This window comes from Syzygium oleosum, unplaced genomic scaffold (genome assembly GCF_021117445.2).
Source record: "Syzygium oleosum isolate NSW1041296 unplaced genomic scaffold, Sole_v2.1 Sole_v2.01, whole genome shotgun sequence".
NCBI lineage: Eukaryota > Viridiplantae > Streptophyta > Magnoliopsida > Myrtales > Myrtaceae > Syzygium > Syzygium oleosum.
The window spans coordinates 37,238,697-37,261,779 of NW_026607485.1; the positions used below are offsets into that span (position 1 = coordinate 37,238,697).

General features: G+C 42.2%; 2 protein-coding genes across 3 annotated transcripts; both read right to left on the minus strand.

The window, feature by feature from the left end:
* Positions 1–899: 899 nt before the first annotated feature.
* LOC115682766 (9-cis-epoxycarotenoid dioxygenase NCED6, chloroplastic) lies at positions 900–2,864 on the minus strand. The gene has a single exon (XM_030607100.2). It carries the CDS (start codon positions 2,800–2,802, stop codon positions 964–966), a length of 1,839 nt encoding a protein of 612 aa, XP_030462960.2. The 5' UTR covers positions 2,803–2,864; the 3' UTR covers positions 900–963.
* A 9,561-nt stretch (positions 2,865–12,425) lies between these two features.
* LOC115681913 (dihydroxy-acid dehydratase, chloroplastic) lies at positions 12,426–22,095 on the minus strand. 2 transcript variants are annotated; one of them, XM_056315514.1, is made up of 15 exons: positions 21,998–22,095; positions 21,415–21,964; positions 19,983–20,054; positions 19,113–19,160; positions 18,243–18,397; positions 17,960–18,154; positions 17,767–17,878; positions 17,544–17,613; positions 17,400–17,458; positions 17,186–17,309; positions 17,017–17,087; positions 14,695–14,796; positions 14,337–14,417; positions 12,923–13,081; positions 12,426–12,837 (listed from the first exon to the last, which is right to left on the minus strand). In XM_056315514.1, exons 1-15 carry the CDS (start codon positions 22,012–22,014, stop codon positions 12,787–12,789), a joined length of 1,866 nt encoding a protein of 621 aa, XP_056171489.1. In that variant the 5' UTR covers positions 22,015–22,095; the 3' UTR covers positions 12,426–12,786. The 2 variants fall into 2 exon arrangements, with proteins under 2 accessions (XP_056171489.1, XP_030461882.1); XM_030606022.2 differs by having other exon boundaries at positions 21,415–22,029.
* Positions 22,096–23,083: the final 988 nt, after the last annotated feature.

Consider the following 23,083-nt stretch of genomic DNA (forward strand, 5'->3'; position numbering starts at 1 on the left):
TTTTGGTATTATAAATCGACGATGGCACTTAGATGATCTTTTCTTATCAAAGTGGTAGGTAAATGATTAAGCAAAAAAATTTTACACTAAAATAAATATCTTACGTAAGTTATGACATTTTTAATATCCATTTTCCCTATATATATATCAAGCAAGAGCAAACAACTTTCACGGTCAAACTCCAGTGTGCAGAAGATTCCTTCAGAGTAGTTCTTTATTTTGTTAAACCTTGGATAAGACCAAATGTATAAAAGCCAAGCAAGAATCTTTATCTTAGACTCTGTCTGTATCGTGCAAATAAGACGTTTCTAAAAATATTTTTTAGGAAAATAATAATATTTTCTAGTATTTGACTGAAGCCTGAAAATGAACTAGAAAATATTTTTCACTGTTTGATCGGGAAAATCTAAAATTTACCAAAAAAAAAGACATTTCTTTTTTTTCTTTTTTTCTTTCTTTCTTTTTTTCTTTCCTTTTTGCCGGCCATTGGCCAAGGGAGAAGGAAAAAGAAAAGGAAATAAAATGAAAAAGGAAGGAAAAAAAAAACAAAAAAAGAATTAATTAAATATTTTTATAAAAACAAACATTTCATTAATCAAGGACCCGAGTCTAAGTGCCGAGGACCGGCCTAAGGCCTTTATGGACCAGAGGTCAAGCGTCGGGGACCCGAGCACAGCCTTTATGGGCGCGGGATCGGGTGCCGGGGAATCAGGCACGGAAACTTATATTGTGAGTCACAAATTCATGAATGAGTAAACCCCACAATAATTTATAATTATTTTTTTATCCAAATAATTATTCTCACAGTGAATTGAAGACAACCACCCAATCATTTATCTTTACATTTACATCCACAAAATACCCAAATATCAAATCCCAAAAAGAATAATAATAATAATAATAATAATAATAATAATAATAAAGGAAAAAACAAGAGTCAGAAAAACATCAAGAACCCGACACCTACTCCATCAAATCCTCGGACCTTATGAACGCGCCGTGGAACCCGTACGGCACTCGCGACGGCAGCCCCACCGTCGCCACCTGCTCCATGTCCGACGCCCTCACGATCACCAGCTCCGACCTCCCCCTCTCCTCGTCCTTCACGAAGCTCATCAAGTACCCGCCTCCACCGTCGCCTTCCTCGCCGCCACCCTCCTCCTCGGCCACGTAGCACGGCTCGCCTCCGAACCTCCCCCGTCCGTACAGAAACCTGCTCACTTCGCCGGTCAGCAGGTCGACCTTGGCCATCCCACGGCACCTGGGCCACGGCTCGGCTATGGCCAAGTACACGTACCTCGTCCTCCTCCCCAGGAGATGCCGGGCCACCTGACCGGCCTCCAGGTTGGTCCCCTCGACCACGACCCGCCTTTCGTATTGCCCCGTCCTCGTGTTGATCCGGATCTCCGACAGCTCGCTCCGCAGACGCCGCTCGCCTTCGCCGCTGTGCTCGTTGAAGATGGAGTCGGGCGGGTCCATACACGACCCGAGAATGGTCACGACCTTGTCTCCGTCGCCATCCCTCGCCTCCCACGCGTTCCACAGGTGGAAGCAGAAGCAGTCCGGCACGTCGTACCACCGGATGCCCGACTCGTCCGCGGCATCCTTCGGCATGATCCCGAACCGCGACGTCTTCCTCCTGTCGTAGAGGACCGGCGACCCGCCACGGAGCATCTCGGACAGCCTGAACACCACCTGGTGGTCCGGGATCACGACGTCGTTCTCGGTGATCGCAAAGTCGTGGATCATGGTGGGCTGCTGGAGGGTTATGTCCACGTCCGAGTCCGATGTTTTCTTTCCTGTCTTATCGAACTTGAAGTACTTCAAGTAGGGACGCTTTACGACGTCATAGCTGAGCGCGTGGAGCTCCCCCGTGGCGGGGTCCACCTTGGGGTGGGCTATCATGGGGCAGCGGAGCTGGCCGCCGAAGTCGAACCGCCCGACCGTCTCCAGGTCGCCGCTGCCGTCGATCCGCACGTGGTACGGGAGGTCGTCCTCCGACATGGCCAGCAGGCGGCCATTGAAGTAGACGAGCCCCGCGTTGGCGACACCCGAGCCAGCCGAGCCGTCGATGAGGCCAAGCCCGGTGCGGGCCGCGTAAAGCGCCATCCGTGCCAGGCCCGAGTGGCCGTGCAGCTCCCCGATCGGCTTCGGGAACACAGGCCGGCCCAGTGCAGCCTCCTGCTCGAGCCGGCTCGTTCGGGTATACCTGCAGCTGTAGCTGGCACTGTTGCCCGAGCCGAGCGTGACGGCATGGATCATGCCATCGCCGTCAAACAAATGGTGGCCGCCGCACGGCGGGAACAGGGGATTCGCGCCGTTACGCACGTAGGCGCCGCGCAGGCAAGAGGGTATCTGGCCCGCCACTTCCAAGTCGTGCCTCACCGGACACTCTTCGACCGGAGCGAAGTTCCCGGACAACTGGACCGCCGGGTCGGCCGTTCTCGGCAATTCGTGCTGCTTCTCAAAGGGTACCAACAGCGAGGCTTCTAGCGTGTCCAGCGCCGAGGCCACGATCCTCTGGATCGGGTTCAAGCTCTGCGGGTAGTTCGGCTTCGACGGGGCCAGCGGCGGCCGCGGCGGCTCCAGCACTGGCCGCGGCGGGGCCGACGGCGGGTAGACGATCTTTGGGAGGGTCTTCTGGGAAGGGCTGATGAGCATTTTGCAGGTGGGTGACCATATCTGAGCAGAACTGTGCGGGGTTGGTGGGGCGATCGAGTGCAGACAAGTGGAAGCTTGCATGGCTAGAAAGAATGGAGAAGTGGCTGTGTGAACGAGAGCGATTGCAACGAGTGTGTGCATGCTTCGAGGCTTATATAGAGGCCAAGGCCTGAAGATATGGACACGTGGGAAGATCACTTGAGGGGAAAAGATCGTCTTCGACAACTCATTTGCCCGGTGTTTTCGCACAATTAGGTCAAGAGGAGAAGACGAAGATATAATTCGAAATCAAGACACATGAACAATGAACGCGTGATCATGTTCTTGAAATTAAGTATTGGGAAAATTAAAAAAAGGGAGCCGAAGTGGAGTCATTTTCTCAAATAAGGGCCAGAAGTGGATCTTATCTCAGATAAGGACTTGAAATGCCTTCATTTTCTCAAATAAGGGCCTAAAGTGAATCTTATCTTAAATAAGGGTCTGAAGTGGTCATATCAATGTCAAATAAGGGCCTGACCTCACGACCAAAGGGTATTTTCGTCTTTTACTTTTTTGAATATTTTTTTTCTTTTTTTTTTCCTTTTTCTATTTTTTTTCTTTTCCTTTTCCTTTTCCTTTTCTTTTCCTTTTCTTTTTTTTTTCCTCTCTTCCCTCCGCCGACCATCGTCGGGGCCAGCGAAGGTCGCCAGCCTCAGGCGAAGGCCGCCCATGCCTGGGCGGGCGAGGGTTGCCCTCGCCCGCCTAACCTAGGCGAGGCAACCCTCGCCCGTCGCCGGCAAGGGTAACCTTGGCGACCCTCGCTAGATCTGGCAAGGGTCGCCCTCGCTCGTCCAGCCCAAGCAAGGCAACCCTCACTCGACGCCGGCAAGGGCGACCCTTGCTCGACGCAGGCTGGGCGGCCCTCAACCAACGCCGGCGAGGGCGGCCCTCACCTGAGGCCGGCGATAAGCGCAATGATGACTAGGGAGGGAAAAAGAAAAAAGGAAAAAGAAAAAGAAAAAGAAAGTAAAAAAAATCAAAAAAAATATACTTATATTTTTTTTTACTAAAATACCCCTTTTTCGGTAACGGAATAATCACCGGCTGGCCAAAGGTCCTTATTTGAGACGATTTGGTCACTTTAGGCCCTTATTTGAAACAACATCCATTTCAAACCTTTATTTGAGAAAAGGACTCCACTTCGGGCCCTTTTTTGGAATTTTCCCTTAAGTATTTGTTCGTACGATCGCGTCCTACCGGATGCATTAGATACTTTTCTCTCCGTATGTCGAGGTCTGAAATTTCTTATACGTGCCTGTGGACGGGACTGGCATTAGATGCTTTCTTCCCAAACTTCGTTATGGTTTATATGTTTCTCCGATGGGAGATCGAGAATTCGACTAGGGGGCGAGACACGAATTTTTCATTAATAATATGTATATGTGCAGAATTTTTCCTCCTTAAATTAAAGGGAACTTTTGTACTTGGAGAGGAGCTGGTGCCACCACCAGCTCCTTAGGTCCGGCGGTGTGTTTCTCAAATCACAATGCTTCTTATTGAGACGGTTATAAACATGAAGTCACTTGCATTTATTTTTTGTTAGATTACATAAGGGCATACATATTTCATAATCTATCAATCAAAAATAATTTGCTCGAACTAAGATGTTGGTACTTTGCAACGAGAAAAGCTTAAAGCACCATCTAATCTTGTCCAAAAAATCTTAAATCTACTGCACGGCGGTCAATTCAATCCTAAACATTTCAATTATACTAATTTAGTCTTATAATTATTGTGACCACATGGCAACAATTACGGTTATATTTGACAATTTCTTCGTGTAGTCCTTTCATGTCTTTCCTTAACAACCCGATTCAGAGATGAATTATGCTCTAATCATGATGGTTTGGATATCATCTTATAAGTTTTTTCTCAATTATGATAGTCGTCGGTTCCACCTTCCTCTATCTTGATTAGCTATAGTTCCTCGAAATTCAGGCATTTCTATAGTCCATCTTATATGATTGGGGGAATAAAATATCTTCAGATATGGTGAAGACTTCGCTAGGTAAATATGAATGCATGGAGAGACGCGCCCTCTTGGGGACTTTTTGTCACTTGACTAGGTTACTAATGTTGACGGCCATGAATTAATAACGAAGCCTCATGATGCAGAAGATTTTAATAAAATCGTGCGACATGACAGTGAAAACCAAAATTGCACCAGAAGACATTGACAAATGATAGACGACTGATAACTATAATTAACAAAACACACACATATATATATAATTATCTATCACGTGTCATTGAAAGTCTCAAGCAATAAAGGCATATGAATCACATGACAATAAGACTCTGATATCGAGTATTAAAGCCTTTTGAATTTAGGCCGTGAAGTAGAGTAGTGGTACGCACCTAAAATTGTATTGCCCTCATCTCCAACTTACCTATATAACACATACATCATTTACTTTCTCAATGAGGAAAAAATTTAAGTATAGAAATTCATTGCTCAATCTGTATATTTTCCTTAATTTTATCAAGTTGAGCAAGGATCGTCAAATTTGATCATCCAGACATCTCCGCGATTGACGACGCTGTATAAAAGATTCAATACGACTATTATAAGAGATTGTATTGGCTAGAGAGATCAAAGTTCGAGCGATTAACAAACCCAATTCGATCTGATATTATTCGGCACGAATACAAGTGAGCCAGGAGAAAGAAAAACGAAAAACAAAAAAAGAAGAAGAAAATGAAAAACCTCAACTCCCTCCTCCTCCTCCTACTAGGGGTGCCAATGGGTCGGGTGGAGTCACGCTACCTGCCTCAACTCAAATCACAAGAGTCGGGCGCTCCCTTTGAACCAAACCCCCATATGACCCGAAATCGAAAACACGGGTTGGTTCGGGCCGGGTCGAGCTCTTCTGACAGCCCTACCATATACAAAGATATAGGATTCTATGTATGTATTCATGCCCCCATTGAAAGGATGCACTTGCCCTTCTTCTTAGCAGATACGGTTGAATCTGGTTTTTCGGATCCGTCCACGGGGGAGCGCGCGCGCGCACGCACCAGAATCCAAAAATCTCCACGCCCCCCACGGACCCGGACCCCCCCGCATCACGTGACGACGCGCCGTACGACGAGGCGAGGGCCCTCCCCGGCGCCGTTGACCTGCACGTGGGGGCAGCCCATGATCTGATCTGCGCGATCTGACGGCCCTCCATTGGCGGCGGCGCCTGACCGGGCCCCCACGTCCCCGACCCCGACGCCGACCCCGACACCGTCCGATGGCGTCCCACGTGGCGCTGTCGTTGCCGACAGAAAGCCACACCCCCGCTGTCGTTTTGGGTTTCTTCTTCTTCTTCTTCTTCTTCTTCTTCATGTGAAGCGGAGAGAGGGGAGCCTGTGACATCAGGTGCCCAGCACGTGCGGAAGGAGACGAGGGGGCGTGCCACGTGGGCGGCGTCGTGGGAGGCTAAGGAACCGAACCAGCGCTGGTCGAAAACGACGTCGTGCCCGTGCTCAGATTGACGCTGTCTTTTTTTTCTTCTTTTTCTTTTTTCTACACGTGCTTTTTTCGGCAGGGATATTGTTTTTTTCGGTCGGTCGGTCGGTCGGTTTTTCGCGGGAAGATTAAGCGGGATCTGATGGAGGACGGATTCGGTACGGGGCGTACCGGTCTAAGACTTTCGAGTGACCCGAAATCAGTCCGGCATAAATGCAGCACGGTTGTTTCGAGATCGAATTTCTCGTAACATGAAAATTAATTGGGTGGAAACATGATGGAGGAGGCACAGGTTTGAGATTTTCTATGGTGTTAGCTAAGGGTGATCGGTTACTGATTCGATTCAATTCCGAGGTGAAACCAGGAATCATACCGAGAGGTTCGGTTCCCAATTTTGAGAAACGGGGACCGAACCGGTCCGGTCCAATAGAACCGGTCACTTTTATATTTTTTTTCCCACCACAACGAGAGAGAGTGACAGATTTCAGCATATTGACGGAAACGACGATGAATGACGAGTTATTGTGGTGCGACGATAAGGAAAAAGAATTGTACGTGGATTTAGTTCACATTTTACTAACTTTTTTGAAGAAATAAAAACTTAAAAAAAGTATATGTAGTCGATTCGGTCCGGTCCAATTTCTCCTTGGATACGGGAACCGGATCACCTGGACACCGATCTCACTTTTAGGAACCGGGAACCGGACCGACACTCCTGGGAACCAGACCAAACCGGCCGGTCCGGTCCGGTCCGATCCGGGCGGTCCGTCTTGCACACCCCTAATATTAGCTTGACGCGACTCTACAAGAATCGCGTGCAGTGGGAACTCTGTGTTTTGTCCTCATTTTTTAAAATTTCAAGAATAATGATACAAATGATCTCTGGACATAAAAAGTCCATGAATCACATTGGACAAATTAAAAATTTAAAGATCATATTAGATATTTTGCTACAATTCATGAATTATATTATATTTTGATTCAAAATTAAGTGGTTATTTGTGTTATTTTTTCTTAAAATAATTTTAAGGGCGAAAAGAACACAAAATTGATCGGAGTTTCAGGCTGTCGAGTTTCTATTGGTTTGAGAGCTCTTGGGAACACTCCAAAATGGGGGAAGATATTTCTAGAGAGTCATCGAGGAAACTTCCGGAGGGGAGATATTTCTTGGGAAGAGCTACTGATTTTTCAATCCCTTTGCCAATCCAGTGGATCTCTATCACTTGGCCTACGCATGTCCACGTTGATGTACACTATGTCACTAGCTAAGTCTTTTGATTTGTATCTTATCAATGAAGTTGGAAGTGAGCCCTTTCTTTGAAAAGAAATATTTAAAATAAATCTAGACAAAGATTGGCGTCGTTTTGTCCCACTGACGTGCCCCCGCACCGATCGAGAGGAATAGAACATGTGGGTGCCTTCTTGAAGACAAGGTGGTCGTGCGTGGCGCATCGAGTCTGACGTGGTGACGAGACCCAAAAATCAATAACCAATTAATTCCCTATGCATATGTGATGTTTTGTTTCAAAGTTTTAAAACATCGTGAGAACACTTATTCAACATTATTACCAATTTACGGGATCGTTTTCCCGGGTGTACTGCTGCGTGACTCCTTCGATGTGTCTAAATGAGTACACAAATGTCGATTCAGATGGGAAAATTCATTCATGTTTTGATAAAATGACATAATATGGCTACAACATGGCAAATTCGAAATGTTAACCTAAAGAGAAAGTAACATAACATAACCTGTTTACCTTCTATTAGTCCATCCAAGCTTTAACGAATTTTTGTTCTAGCAACTCATCTACCTACTACAAAGATCCTTCCAGACTTCGACATGGTTTGCAATTTGCATCAGTAGCTTCTTCTGTTCTGCAGAGCCAAAGCATTCTATACATTAGACATCCTGTTGTCAACATCATCTGCATATAGCTTGTGTATGTAGAAATTTATTCAACACAATTAAATGCACATATTATAAGTCTTTGATTTTCTCAACAAAAGGTTTCAGAAAAGAAGATTTTTTTAATTAAAAGAAAAGCACTAAACAACAAATAGTAAAACTTATATAAAACAGATGATGCAAATCAAATTGTAGAAAGGACAACGTTAGCAATAAAATTAGCTTAGCTTGATAAAGATACGAAATTTGTGAATCTTGAATTTTAAATATTTTAAATTTAAATATATGGTTAATACCACAAGACCCCCAAATTGGTGCACCCGTGATAAATTTACCCTAAGCTAATTTTTTGACCACCGAAAACCCCAAACTGGTAAACCTGTGACAAATTTACCCTTCGTTAGTTTCCGTTAAATTTTACCGTCGAATTGCTGAATTGAATGACACATGGCAGTTGACGGGTGTACCAGTTTAGGGTTTTACCCCTTCATTTGTCACATATTTAACAATATATGATATTTCATGGTATTAATCCAATTTAACGGAGGGTAAATTTATCACAAATGTACCAGTTTGGAGTTTTTGGTGGTCAAAAAATTAGTTTGTACTATATTTGTTACATGTGTACTAGTTTTGGGTCTTTTGTGGTGAAAAATTAGTTTGAAGTAAATTTGTCATAGGTGTACCAGTTTGGGGTTTTTAATGATATTAACCCTTAAATATATTACAAACTTGACTTTGAAAAGGGTTCACTTTTTGTTGTATGTATTTCGTGAAGTGTTGATAAATGCAAGTGTCAAACTCAATGGTCTATTTCTGTTTTTTTTTTTTTTTTTAAGGATGGTGGAGGGTCTTATATTGGACGGAATGATATTAAAAAAAACAGGGGGCCGGGAACGCATGGAAAAAACTGATAGAAAATACACGCTAATAATTAATTTTATGAAAGAGCAACGATAGCATTATGATATCGAGCACGTGCATGGCGATCGAATAAAGGGGTCTAACATTTTTTTATTGCAAATTTTTAAAGCATTTTCTTTAGGAAAAAAAAAAAGACGTATGATATTTGACATTAAGAATGTTTTATGTTTTTCGTAAACTCAGCGGGAGATTTCTTTTTTCTTTTCAAAACAAAGGTGGAATATTCCATATTGAGTGTATTTGGACAAAAAGTGATCAAAGTCGTGTGTTTAAACTCAATGGCATTTCGTTTGTATTAAAAGGAATCGTGGAAGATCATGCAACTTCCCAGGTAATGCCAATATGTTTTTTAATATTTAAATGCAAATTAACAATTAATTAATGGCAATATTGTCATGTGCGAATATATGGGGAGAGGCACAATTGTCCAAAAAATTATAAACCTACTATATGGCAGCCAATTTAGTCCGCAACATTTCAATTTGGTCAATTTAGTCCCAAACCTTTTGGCAATTTTTCAATGTAGTCTTTCTGGTCAATTTTGGCCGCAAATTACTAACATGGACGCTGGCCGTTTTATATGGCACGCCGAGTGCTGACATGGATGATTTTTTTTAAAAAAATTAAGTTTTATGAATTTATTCTTTTTTGTCCATTTTGCCTATGGCCGATCTCGGCAATGGTTAGTCATGGCCGATCTCCCACAAATTTGGGCAAGGGGTGGCCGGGGAGGGCCATGATGCCCTCACCAAATCTGGGGGACGGGTGGCTAGCGAGGGTGACACTCGCCTCGCCGATGACCGGCCATAGGCAAAAAGGAAAAGAGAGGAAAAAAATAAAAGGATACGACCATGTCAGCATCAGTCGTACCACGTAGACGGCCGACGTTGACTAGATTGCCACGTCATGATTTTCGGCTAAAATTGACCGGAAAAATTACATTGGAAAATTATTAAAAGATTTAGGAGTAAATTGACCAAATTAAAAAATTTATGACTAAATTTGTCGTTGTACATTAGGTATAAGACTTTTTGGACAATTATTCATATATGGAGACATTTATATGTACCTCGAGCAGCATTGCTTGGAATCGCATGATCATTTTGTGATTGTAGAGTTGATTGACCATATTGGACTACAAACGAGAAAGAGGCATGATCCATCACTAAACGTCGATGAGCACCAAATTTATTTCTCATTAACGCTCCATTTGTTCACGGAATATAATTTTCAGGAAAAAAAAATTCGGATTTTCGGACATACGGTTCATAGAAAATAAATTAGTTAAGGAAAGCACTTTCGATCAATACAAAAAAACACATTCAAAAGTGGAAGAGGAAATCATTTTCCCTCCTCTTTCTTTCGCCCGGACCTGGGTTCTCGTCCGTGTACTGCACTTCTTCACCTTCCTCTTCTCACATATGCACTCCTCCTCCTTCCTCTTCTTGCCTGTGCGCTCCTCATCTCTCTCCAGCTCTAGAGATCGTCCCCCTCCTCCATCTCTCCACCTCCAAAGTTCTTCTCCGCCGCCTTGTTGCTCTACCCCCAGAGTTCAACCTGCCACAGATAAGGGACGAGCTTGTCAGCCTCAGGCGAGGCTCCGACGCCATTCCTCACCAAGACTTACCAGCTTCTGGACGATCCGTCAGTGGACGATTTGATTTCGTGGAACGAGGACGGGACGATGTTCATCATGTGGCGACCAGCAAAATTCGCCATGGATTTGCTCCCCGAGTATTTCAAGCACAACAATTTCTCTCCAGCTCTGTACGTCAACTAAACACATACGTAAGTCTGCGATTAGGATTCAATTTCTGCGTAGTCTTCTTCATGTTGATGATCACAATCGATTGGCTTCTAGGGATTCAGAAAGGTGGTGTCGGATTGGTGGGAGTTGGCCAATATCGCTTCTGGAAAGGCGAGAAGGCCCTCCTCCGCGACATACAACGCTGGAAGATCTCCACCTCGCCAGATTCGGCGAGGCTTAAGCTTGCTGGACCTCGCTCGAGGCTGTGGCTAGTCGTCGGTTGTCGTTATGGTCGATAACCAGACAAGGAAGAAGGAAAAAAAAAAAGGAAAAAAAAATTAAAAATTAAAAAATAGTTAAAAATACGAGTTTTTTGGTAACCTTTCCTCGGAAAACATTTTCCTTTCAATAGTTTTATAGGTTTAAGCCAAATTGTGCCATGGCTGCTCGTTGTGTCTTTCGATTCCAATCTCGAATCCTCCTCCTTCGGACGGAGGGGATATATAGTTTGGTCGTCTATCCAATTCGATTTGTGCCAACGCGAGAAGTTTGTCATGTGGGAAGCTTTCAACTTCGCCTCTCTCCTTCTGCTTTCCCCCCTCTTGAAAGACAGTCGAAAATCAGAGTCTCTCTCAGCGATCATTTTCATTGATGGGTGACAAACTCATTCACAGAAGCAGAACGCACCCAAATATCACATGGCGTTTAAAAACTCTCGGTCTAGAGAAATCATAACATATTAAACCAGACCATCGAAGATGACGGTCCGTGTAAATCCGACGTGAAGTATCAACTTTGTAAATATACTAACCTTGCTCGAGACCCATTGAACAGCTTGACATGAGGCGGTTTCATCCGCCTGAAGAAGGTATCAAACTCGAATCCAACGGTAGCTGTGTACGATGAGGCAAGAGCAGGGCAGTGTGCTTAAGGACTGCGACGGCCTTTGGATGGCCAGTTTTTCTGTACCTCTCAGATGATGATGCTCCAGAGAAGTTGCCAAATTAGCTTCTCTACGCAAGGGGCTCGAAATTGCACGAGGCTCGGGCTCTACACGAATCATTTGGGAACTCGATGCCTCCACAGCAATTCATCTTAAACATGCCAAGTTTGGCTCCTCCCTCCCATACAAGATTACAGCAGCAATCCACCCTACAAGATTGGGACTGAAATGTTTTAACATTCTCTTATGCCAATCTTGCTAGATGGGCAATGCTATTGGCTACCGATCTGTTAGACATTGTGACTGACGTATCCGATAAACCAGTCCTCAGTCTTCTTTGTTGCAAGGAAAGTCAACTATCAAAATGCTTGGCCATCTTACATGTCATCAGTTCTTCCGAGGGTACGCCATACTCGGTGCAATCTCTCACGATCATATTCACAAGAAAGTAAATTCGTACAAACCATCTAATTTTAAGATTGTAGGTTATAAGATCCAAAATAAAAAGATAGATGGTCTGTCCTTTGTCATACCGTGTCTGAAGTGGGCGCAGAAGTACCATGATAGCAAAAAGAACATATCAAAAAACAAACGAAAACAAAAAAAAAAGCGACAATGTTTTCCAAAATTGAAAATCTAGGATCGACATATTCTAATAAGACTGGATTTAGTTTTCTGACAACAACAACGTCCACGATGATAACGATATTGACGAGGAGGAGGAGGAGGATGACATCGATGGCGATGATAATAGCAGCAACAACACCAATAGTAATTAGAGCCCTACAGTCATTGTCCTAGGGGCCTGAATAACTCAATTAAAATTTAAGGCCACTCCAATGTCTCAATGGAGAAAAAAGTCATTCCTGTTACAAACACAGAAAATCAACAATATTTCAAACAACAATCCTTCCAGAAAAAACAAACTAAAAAGAGGAAACACAAGATATAAATAACAACTTGTGCTACAAAGGCTGCAAAAAATAGGAACCTGGATCGGTACCATAAACAAGCCGCAAGAGAATCCACCGGCGATAGTGTACATCAACAAACCAGCTGCTTTTTCGCACTCTATACACAGTAATATAGTAGTCAGTCTAGTCTGGCTCCATTTATTCATCTGTGACACATCCACTGGAAGCCGACTGCACACACTTTATGTACTGCAAAAATAGCAAGAAATAGTTCAACATTAGGGATGTCAAGTAGAGTTCACCAGTATAGCGTGGTTTGATTTAATTTCACTACCTTGTAGAGAACTCCTTGTGCCGCCTTAAGTGGAGGGGGGTTCCACTTCTTCCTTCTCTCCTCCATCTCCTGATTTGATAGTTGGACATCAATCCTCCTCTTCTCAACATCGATAGTGATGACATCTCCATTTTCAATGAGGCCAATAGGACCACCCTCCTAGAATTGAGTTAGCAAATGTAAATTGCATCACTTATTATCACTTTACAGACTAAACTCTACTTTGTACAGATGAAATCACTCAACTTCATATCCAATTTCAATCAGGATTATCATATTAAAAACATGAATGAAGCTAAGTCAAGTGAATGGAACATACTATTTTCTGCAAAATAGAAGTGATATAGTCACAATCCAAATACACAAGCATTTAGTGATGTCGAGCAGATATTTTAAGTAAAATTGGGAAAGCAATAAGCCTAGGGTCTACAGGATTGCCTGCAAAGTCCATGACAAATACTACATATAGTTGTGACAGGTAAATACACTGATAAACTGATAAACAAGACACAACCCAACTTTCTTATGTGGATGGAGAAAAAAATTCCAGTCCAGACACATAAGTACTATTGGCGGAAGTATAGTATAACCTCTCCAAATTAGACCAGCATTGTAAGGAAGATTCATATATAATGTGGTCATAAAACTCAAGATTCATTTTCGACCAAAAAAAAAAAAACTCAAGATTCATTTGAAATAGAAAAGTCGGTCAATCAAATCATGTAATCGTGGCCTATATCACCATCCATTTTCTCTTGGGTTCGCATATTAGTGTCACTAGCCCATAAGCCTACAACATGCATGAGGGTGTGGCTACAGGACACTACATCTCAATGCAAAAATGTCATGTCCATGTCTTTTTGCAACATTGCTACAATAGTGGATATCGTAATATAAATCTTGAAAAAAAACTATTGAGAGATTGAAGTACGGTAGTTTAATCGTCAATAGACAATAAATGATCCCCACGCATATAGCATTCAACGAGCAACAAACATTTCCATTTTATGGTTTTTCATTTTCAAGTTATAGTGTTCAAGTTTTATACAATCTTATGCCGAGTCCATGTGTCCTGAATCTAGATGCAAGGACAACTCACACGTCACACCTGCATCCGAAATGCATATCCATGTCCATGTGACATATAGACTGAGGCAAAATGTGAATGCTGACATCCAAACCAGGTCTACTTGCTCCTATCTTCTATGAAAAGTCAAGTAACCTTTTTTGTTCCATCATTAAAGAGAATTCCAGAAACTACAAGACAGCCTTTTAAACTTCTTGTCCACAACAACCGAAGTAAGTATCGCTTTTGCTCTGTCATATGCAAGCTAATCAAAAACCATCTTCTAAATCACATAGTCAGATATTTGGCTAACAGGAGTAGATGAAAGGATATGAATAGTAGACACACCTGTGCTTCAGGACATACATGGCCAACAACAAAACCATGTGAGCCGCCTGAGAATCTACCATCAGTTAATAATGCAACTTCCTGCAAGTTTGGAAGCAGACATACTCTAAGTTATGAACAACACCAAATGTTTCTCCACTAAACGAGCAGGTAGATTTTCACAAGATGAAAAGAACAAATCAACTTCAAAGAAAGCATGGAGTGACTAAGAGAAAAAAGGATTTGTTTAATACGTTTCAGTTAAAGGAAAGCAATGTCATTAGTGGAAAGCAATTAGTTTAAACATAATCCTCAACAGAAACACACGCCTATTTGTGACAAAACTCACAAGGAAAGACATAAATCAATGCCTAGTTACCTTTCCAAGACCTGCTCCCATTATTGCACTTGTTGGTGTCAACATTTCAGGCATGCCTGGTCCACCTTTAGGCCCCTCTCCTCTGATAACTACCACCTTTCCCTAGAAATATAGATTTAGAAATCCCAGTACCAACAGAAAAGCAAAGTTAATTCGGATCCTTAGATGAATCGCGAGGCACCCATGGCAGAGAATTGCATCTCAGGCAACACTATCCAAGTAATAATGTGAAAAAAAGGGTCCAAACTGTGATCTTGAGTTCACATTAAAAAGCCAAGCAGCAGTACAAGATGACTTTAAGCAAAAGGCAGGATTTTCGAGATGCAAAGTTGTAAAGCTTAGTGACCATGTAGAGAGAATACAAGAACAGCCATCACTATCGAGAATAGCACAGCAAAATTATACAATCCACAAGGTTAACAAAAGAAGGGCTGTGGAAGTCAGACATGGAAATGAACAGTAGAACTGATGCTAAGGACAGCTTTTCAGATGCATTTTCAGTATTGCAGGCATTAAATCAAATAGTTTCTGTGTTGTTTTATCCTATGACCAATTCTGCTTGTGAGTTTGAGTAAAATAGCATTGTTTGAAGTAGTACTGGTTTGGGGAAAAATAATTAATGGTTGCTTGGAGATCACTCTTGTAGAACCCTTAATTCGTACACCAGCCAGAGATGAGAATTATTGCATGGAACCCTACGGTACCAATGGGCTTCGACAGTGACAGAGGGAGTTTAAAGCTATTTGCTGAGTACTAAACCCAGTTATAGCATTATTCCAAAACTTACCACATTGAGATGCAAATTGATACTATTTATATTATTATTATTATTATTGCAATACCTGCTGATAAGTTGGAGCCTGCGCCCTCCTCTGGCAATGAGGAATCAATATACAGTTATCATAAATTCAGATAGTATCCATATGCAAATAATTTTTTATGAAGAAAAGTAGCAGTGTGCTGTCCTATATGGTCTGCCTTATGAGAGCTTACTATCTCTTTTTGGAAGAATCAAGACGTCATCGCTGCCAAAATAAACAAGCAATAGACCTGTCTTGAGGACTTTAACAATACTTCGAATGAAAAGGAAATTTGCAGCTTCAGTAGGTGAGGCAGCTCTCCAACGTAGGTGCTCAGACATTTTACAAAGAATTTATACTTATAGTCAAGGGCCAAAGTCATGTGGACAAATAAGAGGGAAGATCAGGCCACTGTTCAGAAAAGAACCATGAAGCCCAGAGTCGTAAAGAAAGAAGACAGCTCTACTTTCTTAACAGCAGTCCTCAAACAAACTGAGAACAACAGCAGAGGCACTAAAGAAATGGAGAATGGAACTTTTTGAAATTGTCCAAAAATAATTCATTACTTACATTTTAATGTGCAGTTGAGAAATGGGTTTCTGTCCCCCACTTCTACATGCATTTCATAAGATATTTGTCTCCACATCTGTTCTTGTCTTAACCACAGGTCAGTTTACAAGTGCTAGAATTTCTGCAAGTTCGTTTTCCCCCTCAGAATGCAGCGAAAATCAAATTTCATTGAGCAATAGGAGCCAAACACGCTCACCCAGCCGTGGTCAAACAAATGAATTGGGACAGATTTTAACTGGTAGCAGGCAACAGCAATCATTCCCCCTATGCACAAAGGTCACTACAGAAGCTAAGGTGATTCTAAGGAGTACCAATCAACGGAGACATGTGGCTTGCAAATTGTGATGAATCTGCTCTGTAATAATTCAGCCAATATGTGGCAGATATGCACATTCACAAGAGATGCAAGTCAACTCTTAGTGAGAATGCACGGATGGCAAAAGAGTTTGATTCTAAAGATCAGCAAATGTGCTTGAGCATGAGATAGCTAAATTGGATCATCAAATTTCTGAGTCCCATTAAAGGTTCTATAAAAAGTGACCTGACAGGCAAATAAAGCCTGAAGCAACAAGAAAATGCCTTCCCCTCACAAAAGACAGTTTTGCAGTGTACATCCATTACAAAACAGTAAAAATTGTCGATCATCAATTACCATTTCCAAAAACAATTACTTCTGTAATTTGCGATTTCACTTGTCCAGGAGAAAAAAGAGCAAAATAGCCAAATTGGAGAAGTTTGCAGAGAAGACAAATAGCTCATGACAAATATTTATGTTTAGAGATAGCAAAAGCATCCCTAGGTCTCACATTCAGTGATAGAAGATTTTGTCAAGCAACCACTTATAAATATCAATGAGAAACTCAAGTTTCCTCCCTTACCTTTACATTGGTTATTACACTGAAAACATGTAAAAGGCAATACCGCAAAATCACTTGTAAAAGATGTCATGTACCTTGAAACTCATAGGATTCTCTGAGATAGCTGCAATCATAGACTCTTCACCTTCAAAAACAAGTGCAGGACCTGCAGTCGCCGTTTATGTTTAAGCATTACTTCTTCATAGCTAAAGATAACAAGCGCGGGGAGGGAGAGAGAGAGAGAGAGAAGCATGTAAACCACACCGGAAAAGTACAGCCCCTCTTTCCCAGTTATTTTGGCCACAGAACCATCAGGAGCAAGATTTCCGTATAATACTTGAATATGTCCAGTTTTTTTTATCGGGTTGTGGAGAGGCCTTATTATATCCTGATACAATGAATGAAATTATGAGCAACAAGATATTTCTTGGGTCTAACATGCATCTCTTACATTTCTAAAAGTAAATAGAGACTGCACCTGTCCTTCAGCCAATGAAGGAGCAGCCTTTGCATTTTCAGCGAGCGTCTTCCCAGTAACTAGAGAAAAGTTCATTTAAATTAGTCCTGAAAAAAGACACACTCAAGAACACTAATTTGTTGTGCAAACTTCTGAAGAACACACCAGTTATACAATCACCATCTAAAAATCCAAGCTCCAAGAGGTAGCGGATAATTGCAGGTGTTCCTCCAATCTGTGAAACAAAAATTCATATGGCTAATGATGAAATATCATGATAATGTAACACACTCAACAGACGTGAAATGCTCGTCTGCTATAAGCAATGCTTTGACAGGTAAAACGTGCAGACAATAAGATGGAAGAAGAAAAATTCCATCAAACACACCTTATGCACATCCTCCATGACATACTTGCCACTGGGCTTAAGATCGGCAAGAAACGGAACCTCATCGCTAACCTTCTGAAAATCATCAAGAGTTAACTTTAACCCCACAGACCTGCCAAGAATGGGGCCGTGAGTATTTTTCTTGTGGTGAAATTGTCTTCAGCCAGAGAAAACGGCGCCAAAGCATAGTCACCTTGCAATAGCAATTAAGTGTAACACAGCATTGGTGGACCCACCAAGTGCCATCACGACTACCATCGCATTACGCAGTGATTTCTTGGTGATAATGTCCCGTGGCTTCAAATCCATCTTTAACAGTTCCAGGAGATGCGTCCCAGCCAACCGGCACTCAACTAACTTCATTGGGTCTTCAGCAGGTGTGGAAGAGCTTTGCATAGGCAAAAACAAAAGTTACATGACATCAGGGATACTGACTACACAATTGCAAGCAACGAAGGGAAAGAACCTATCTATACCTTCCAGGAAGAGACATTCCCATGGCTTCAATGGCAGAGGCCATAGTATTAGCAGTGTACATACCACCACATGCCCCTGCACCGGGGCATGAATTAAGGACTATGTTTTTCCTTTGCTCATCACTAATTGATCCACCTACATATTCTCCATAACACTACGAAAAAGAATTGCAGAAAAGAAAAAATATTCAGTCCCCAATCGGCATGACTTTTCACTATAATTGAAGCAAAAACCGATGCATCTTGTGGACAAGATAATGATCAGGAAGAGCATGCATAAAGTCAGTCGAAGCAAATGATTTTCGAAGCCAAGCAGACTACTATCATTCCCTGTAGACATAGGATAGGAGGAGCAGAAACTACCCCAAGAGACAACTATTGACATCCGGTGATGGTTATGATACAAGCCCATGCAAGGTTTATCCAATTCGAAGGAGGTCATTAAACAATAAATTATCATAGTTAAGCTCCACTTCAAAAGTCAAAACCAGAGTGGACAGGTGGAATCAGTGTCAAGCATTGGAGTAAGTATAAAAAGTACATTCTAAGTTCATATTTGTTTATTATGTTTTACTGTGTTTTACATAAGTTATGTTCGTCACTAATACTATAATCAAATTCACTGTAGAAGTGCACCTTCATTTTCAAAGCACGTATCTTCTTAAGCTAACAACATATTGAACTTTCATAACATGACTTTCTGCACTCCACTATAAATAATTTGTGGAGTAGCTGTATTGCGTGTGATGAAACTCATTGAAAAAAAAAATCATGTTAGAACGACAATCATTAGAGCCAAAAGTCTATCTATATGGTATATAAAACAAACAATACTCAAACATTTGTTAACAGACAGATTTAAGTTCCCACCTGAAAGGCAGATACTATATCATATGTATGGCCTTGAAAATGACCTGGCTGCAAAAAGTTAGCAAATACATCAGTACATTAAATTTCTTCCACTACAAAAGGCAAAAGAAAGAAAGTAAAGTCTCTAATTAATTGCAACACACAAAGAACTAGCAACATTGAAAGACCTAAAGGGGGGTAGTAATTCACAAAGAACATGTGAACATCAAATCTTTTACAAAGATATCAAGCAATACAACATGGAAACAAAGGCATCTCAAATTCCCATGCTGGATTCTTTGTGTGCAATTTTTGGTTAATTCCCTTGCGCATTTACTGACTAAAGCGAAAGCCCATCTGATCTCTCTCTTTAAATTTCATAATACATAGATGTATGTATGGGCAAGCTTAGGCATATAATCAAAATAACTTCACCAACAAAGTGCAATTCTTTGTTTATTTGAATTCAATACGATATGCCATACCATAAGAAAACATTTTACAGGAAGCAAGTAATTATAAACTTCTAGCCATGAAATCTTAAGTTGAAACATGAGCTTCTATGTCAAAATGCGGGCTACTTCCAACAAGGGTTTTCCTTTCACCCTATATGGATAAAGTTTATCCCTTAATACTGCAAATGACACTTCTTAATACAAGACTCTAGATTAGATGCTCAAGACCTTCACACCCATTAAGAAGCCCTCAATACACCCATCAGTCAAACAAAGCATTTGAATCATCAAAAGCATGATATGGGAATCTTTTTCATAAACAAAATCAGAAAGATGAAAAGAAACGCGTCATGTAATGGATGAAATTGGTGCAGTGTCTAGAATTTTTATGCATGTGGTAAACAGCAAGATAAAACAGCAGAACTAAGTCTCTAACCTTGGTGGCTCCACCATAAACCATGATGCTTGGTCGATTGAGGCGTCCCATTGCCATGATTGTACCAGGCATCTGCAACAGTTATAGAAAGTAGGTCAAATGTTAGCAGTACGACATCGTGACAGGCAGGAATGTGGAGTACTTATGCCAACAAAGCCAGTTGCAGCTGCGTGCAAGAAAAAGATTTAAAAAACAAGTATTGGTACTGCAAACTCTTCAGAAGACTGAAAAATAATTCCAGAAAAGGTTAGTTGGATCATGACAAGTGTATATCAATTGACCTTCCTCAAAGTATATACCAAACAACAGTATGTTGAAAATTAAACTCATTAAGATCAGTAAAAAAGAAGAAAGAAGTTTAAATGCCTTAAAATTTGAAGATGATGGTGTTCCCCCTTATAAGCTTTGAGGGCATGAAATCCATCAATTTGACAGAAGCTTCCTGATTAAATGATACCTTTCAACCATAAGCAACTTTCGGCCTTTTAAAATCAATTTGCCCCTAATTTTCCTTGACGACTTGACTCATCATATTTTCGGTAATTACACAGACTAAACATGATGTAGAAGCACGAGTATAGTGTAAAACAAACACTAAAAGAGAGCCAAACGCCCAAGTTACCTTTTCTTCATATAGGAAGGTAAATTCAGATCCCACTGACCTTTTTCTTATAATAAAAACAGGAAAGCCAAGTGAAGAGAAATTAAAAAGATGTTCTAGTACTATGTCTCTTAGTAGCCACGTAGAACAACAGATATCACAGAGAGAGAAGGTAAACAACTAAACTGCAAGATTGGACCCTCGGATATAGACTAGAAAGAAACTATAATTATTCAGGTTGCTGAGAGGAACAAGACATCCGGACAGAACCCTATATTCTTGTTGAACTTAAAGAACATAAACAAAACATAATACATTCATCGGCTATCACAACATAACTTCCAAAACCAAAATGATCGTCAAAACTACATTGCGTGTTAGAGTATATGACGGAAAGGAAAAGAAATGCTGGCATTCGGACATCTAGAGTCAAAATGAAAGACCCACTGTACTCTCTCTCTCTCTCTCTCTCTCTCTCTCTCTCTCTCTCTAACAAGTATTGGCTCGATAAAGTGCTCAGAGCCTAAACTCGAAGAAAAGCACACTTTTTGCCAGTCAGACAACTTACCCAGAAGTCCACATATCTAATTCAGCAATTAAAAAAACCACATTTCACCTGGAACTAACTAGCAAATGAGCACGCTGAAGATAAGAAACTCAAGGACAAAACCCAAATGCCAATAAAAGACCGACAAATTGCCCAAGGGGAAAAAATCCTTATCAGCTTCAAACATCAACAGAGACAACTTCAAGCTAAAACTACCAGACAAGCATCATCACTCAACATAAAAGACAACAAATAAACGATTTTGGAGCGAGATTAGGACCAACATTCTTATCGCAACCGGGAATGGAGATGTTCCCGTCGTACCACTGAGCAGACATGACGGTCTCGATGCTATCCGCAATCAAGTCCCTCGACTGGAGGCTGAAGCACATCCCCCTCGTCCCCATCGAGATGGCGTCGCTGACGCCGACCGTGTTGAACCGGAACCCCACCAGGCCCGCCTCCCTCACGCCCTCCTTCACGGCCTCGGAGAGGCGGAGCAGGTGCATGTTGCAGGTGTTGCCCTCGTACCAGACGGAGGAGATCCCGACCTGGGGCCGCGGGAGGTCGTCGTCGGAGAGGCCGACGCCGTGGAGGACGGCCTGGGAGCCGCCCTGGGACTTGGGCTCGGTGATGCGAGCGCTGTACTTGTTGAGCTTGGTCTGGGCCGGCAACGGAGGCTGTGTTGGCGGCGGTGGCGACGCTACGGTCGAAGAAGAAGGGGAAGGAGAAGAGGAGGAGGAGGAGGAGGCTTTGAGAGTGAAGGGTCTGGGGAGGTGGCGCGGGCGGTGGGGAGGGAGGGAGAGGGGGCGGAGAGGGGCGGCGCGTGGGGAGGCGAGGGAGGCTTGCACGGTGGCGCGTGGGGAGGCGAGGGAGGCCTGCATGGTGGCGCGCGGCGGGTGGCGGCGGTGGTCGGAGATAGGGGGGGGGGGGGTTTGGGAGGGTTTAGCTTGGATTCGTAAAGTTAGGTCTTTGGATCGTTTGAAGTGAAAGTGCGGATTTATACACGTGTTGTGTTAGGGATTCGGCCTCAAAGAAAACAAAACGAATCTTGAATAGCATGCAAATGGAGCATGTGACACTTCCCTAGCCGACAAAACTCCATCTCGCTCTCATCTCCACGGCGTTTGGTTAAATTACGGGGATATGTATCAGAAAAAAGTCACGGTGCATTGACGTCGATTCAGTCCTAAACCTCTTGATTGAATCGATTCAGTTCTAAACTTTTTAATTATTTATTAATGTCGTCCATCCGGCCAATTTTGATCGGAAATCGCTAATATGGATGAGGGCCTCCGTGCCCTCAACAAGATCCACGCGAGGGCCGCAATGCCCTCACCCAGACCAAGCGAGGGTCGTCGACCCTAGCCAATGGTCGACCGGTGACCTCACTAGCCCACAGTTGGGAAAAAAAATTGAAGGAAAAAAAAGAAAAAACATAAATTAATAATGTGATTAAAAAAATTAAAAATTATTCACGTCAATGCTGATCATATCATGTAGGACCATCGACAAATGGTGAAAAGATTTAGGACTAAATTGGTCAAATCGAAAGGTTTATGATTGAATTAGTACAAATACAATAGATTTAAAACTTTTTCGATACTTTTTTCCATTAAAAATGGATTATATGTGTTCGAAAAATGTTATTTTATGTAAAATTTATTTTTTCCTTAAAAGTTTCAAGGGCACCCTTAAGAGTAGAGGTGAACATGGTCCAGGTTGGCGGTTCTCACCCTAAAATCGAGAACCACCCATTAAAGTCCGGTTCCAAAAAATTAGAATCGGGAACAACCCATTGGTTCCATAGATCGCTCTGGAACTGGACCGTCGGCCCGGTCCCGGATGGGTCCATGGAAACAATCCCACCAAGATTCACACTTCAACACTGTAATATGCAACAAAGAATTACACAACGGAAAGAATTAATTCTAGAATAATAAAAGTTACACC

Bases quoted from the DNA above. Each gene is read 5' to 3' on its own strand.
- LOC115682766 (XM_030607100.2), bottom strand. From the start codon at position 2,802: ATGCACACACTCGTTGCAATCGCTCTCGTTCACACAGCCACTTCTCCA.
- LOC115681913 (XM_030606022.2), bottom strand. From the start codon at position 22,014: ATGCAGGCCTCCCTCGCCTCCCCACGCGCCACCGTGCAAGCCTCCCTC. The intron at 19,161-19,982 runs GTTAGAGACTTA...AACTTTTTGCAG, and splicing joins TTTATGGTGGAGCCACCAAG to CCAGGTCATTTTCAAGGCCA. The intron at 18,155-18,242 runs GTATAGATAGGT...GCCTATGCAAAG, and splicing joins GGAATGTCTCTTCCTGGAAG to CTCTTCCACACCTGCTGAAG.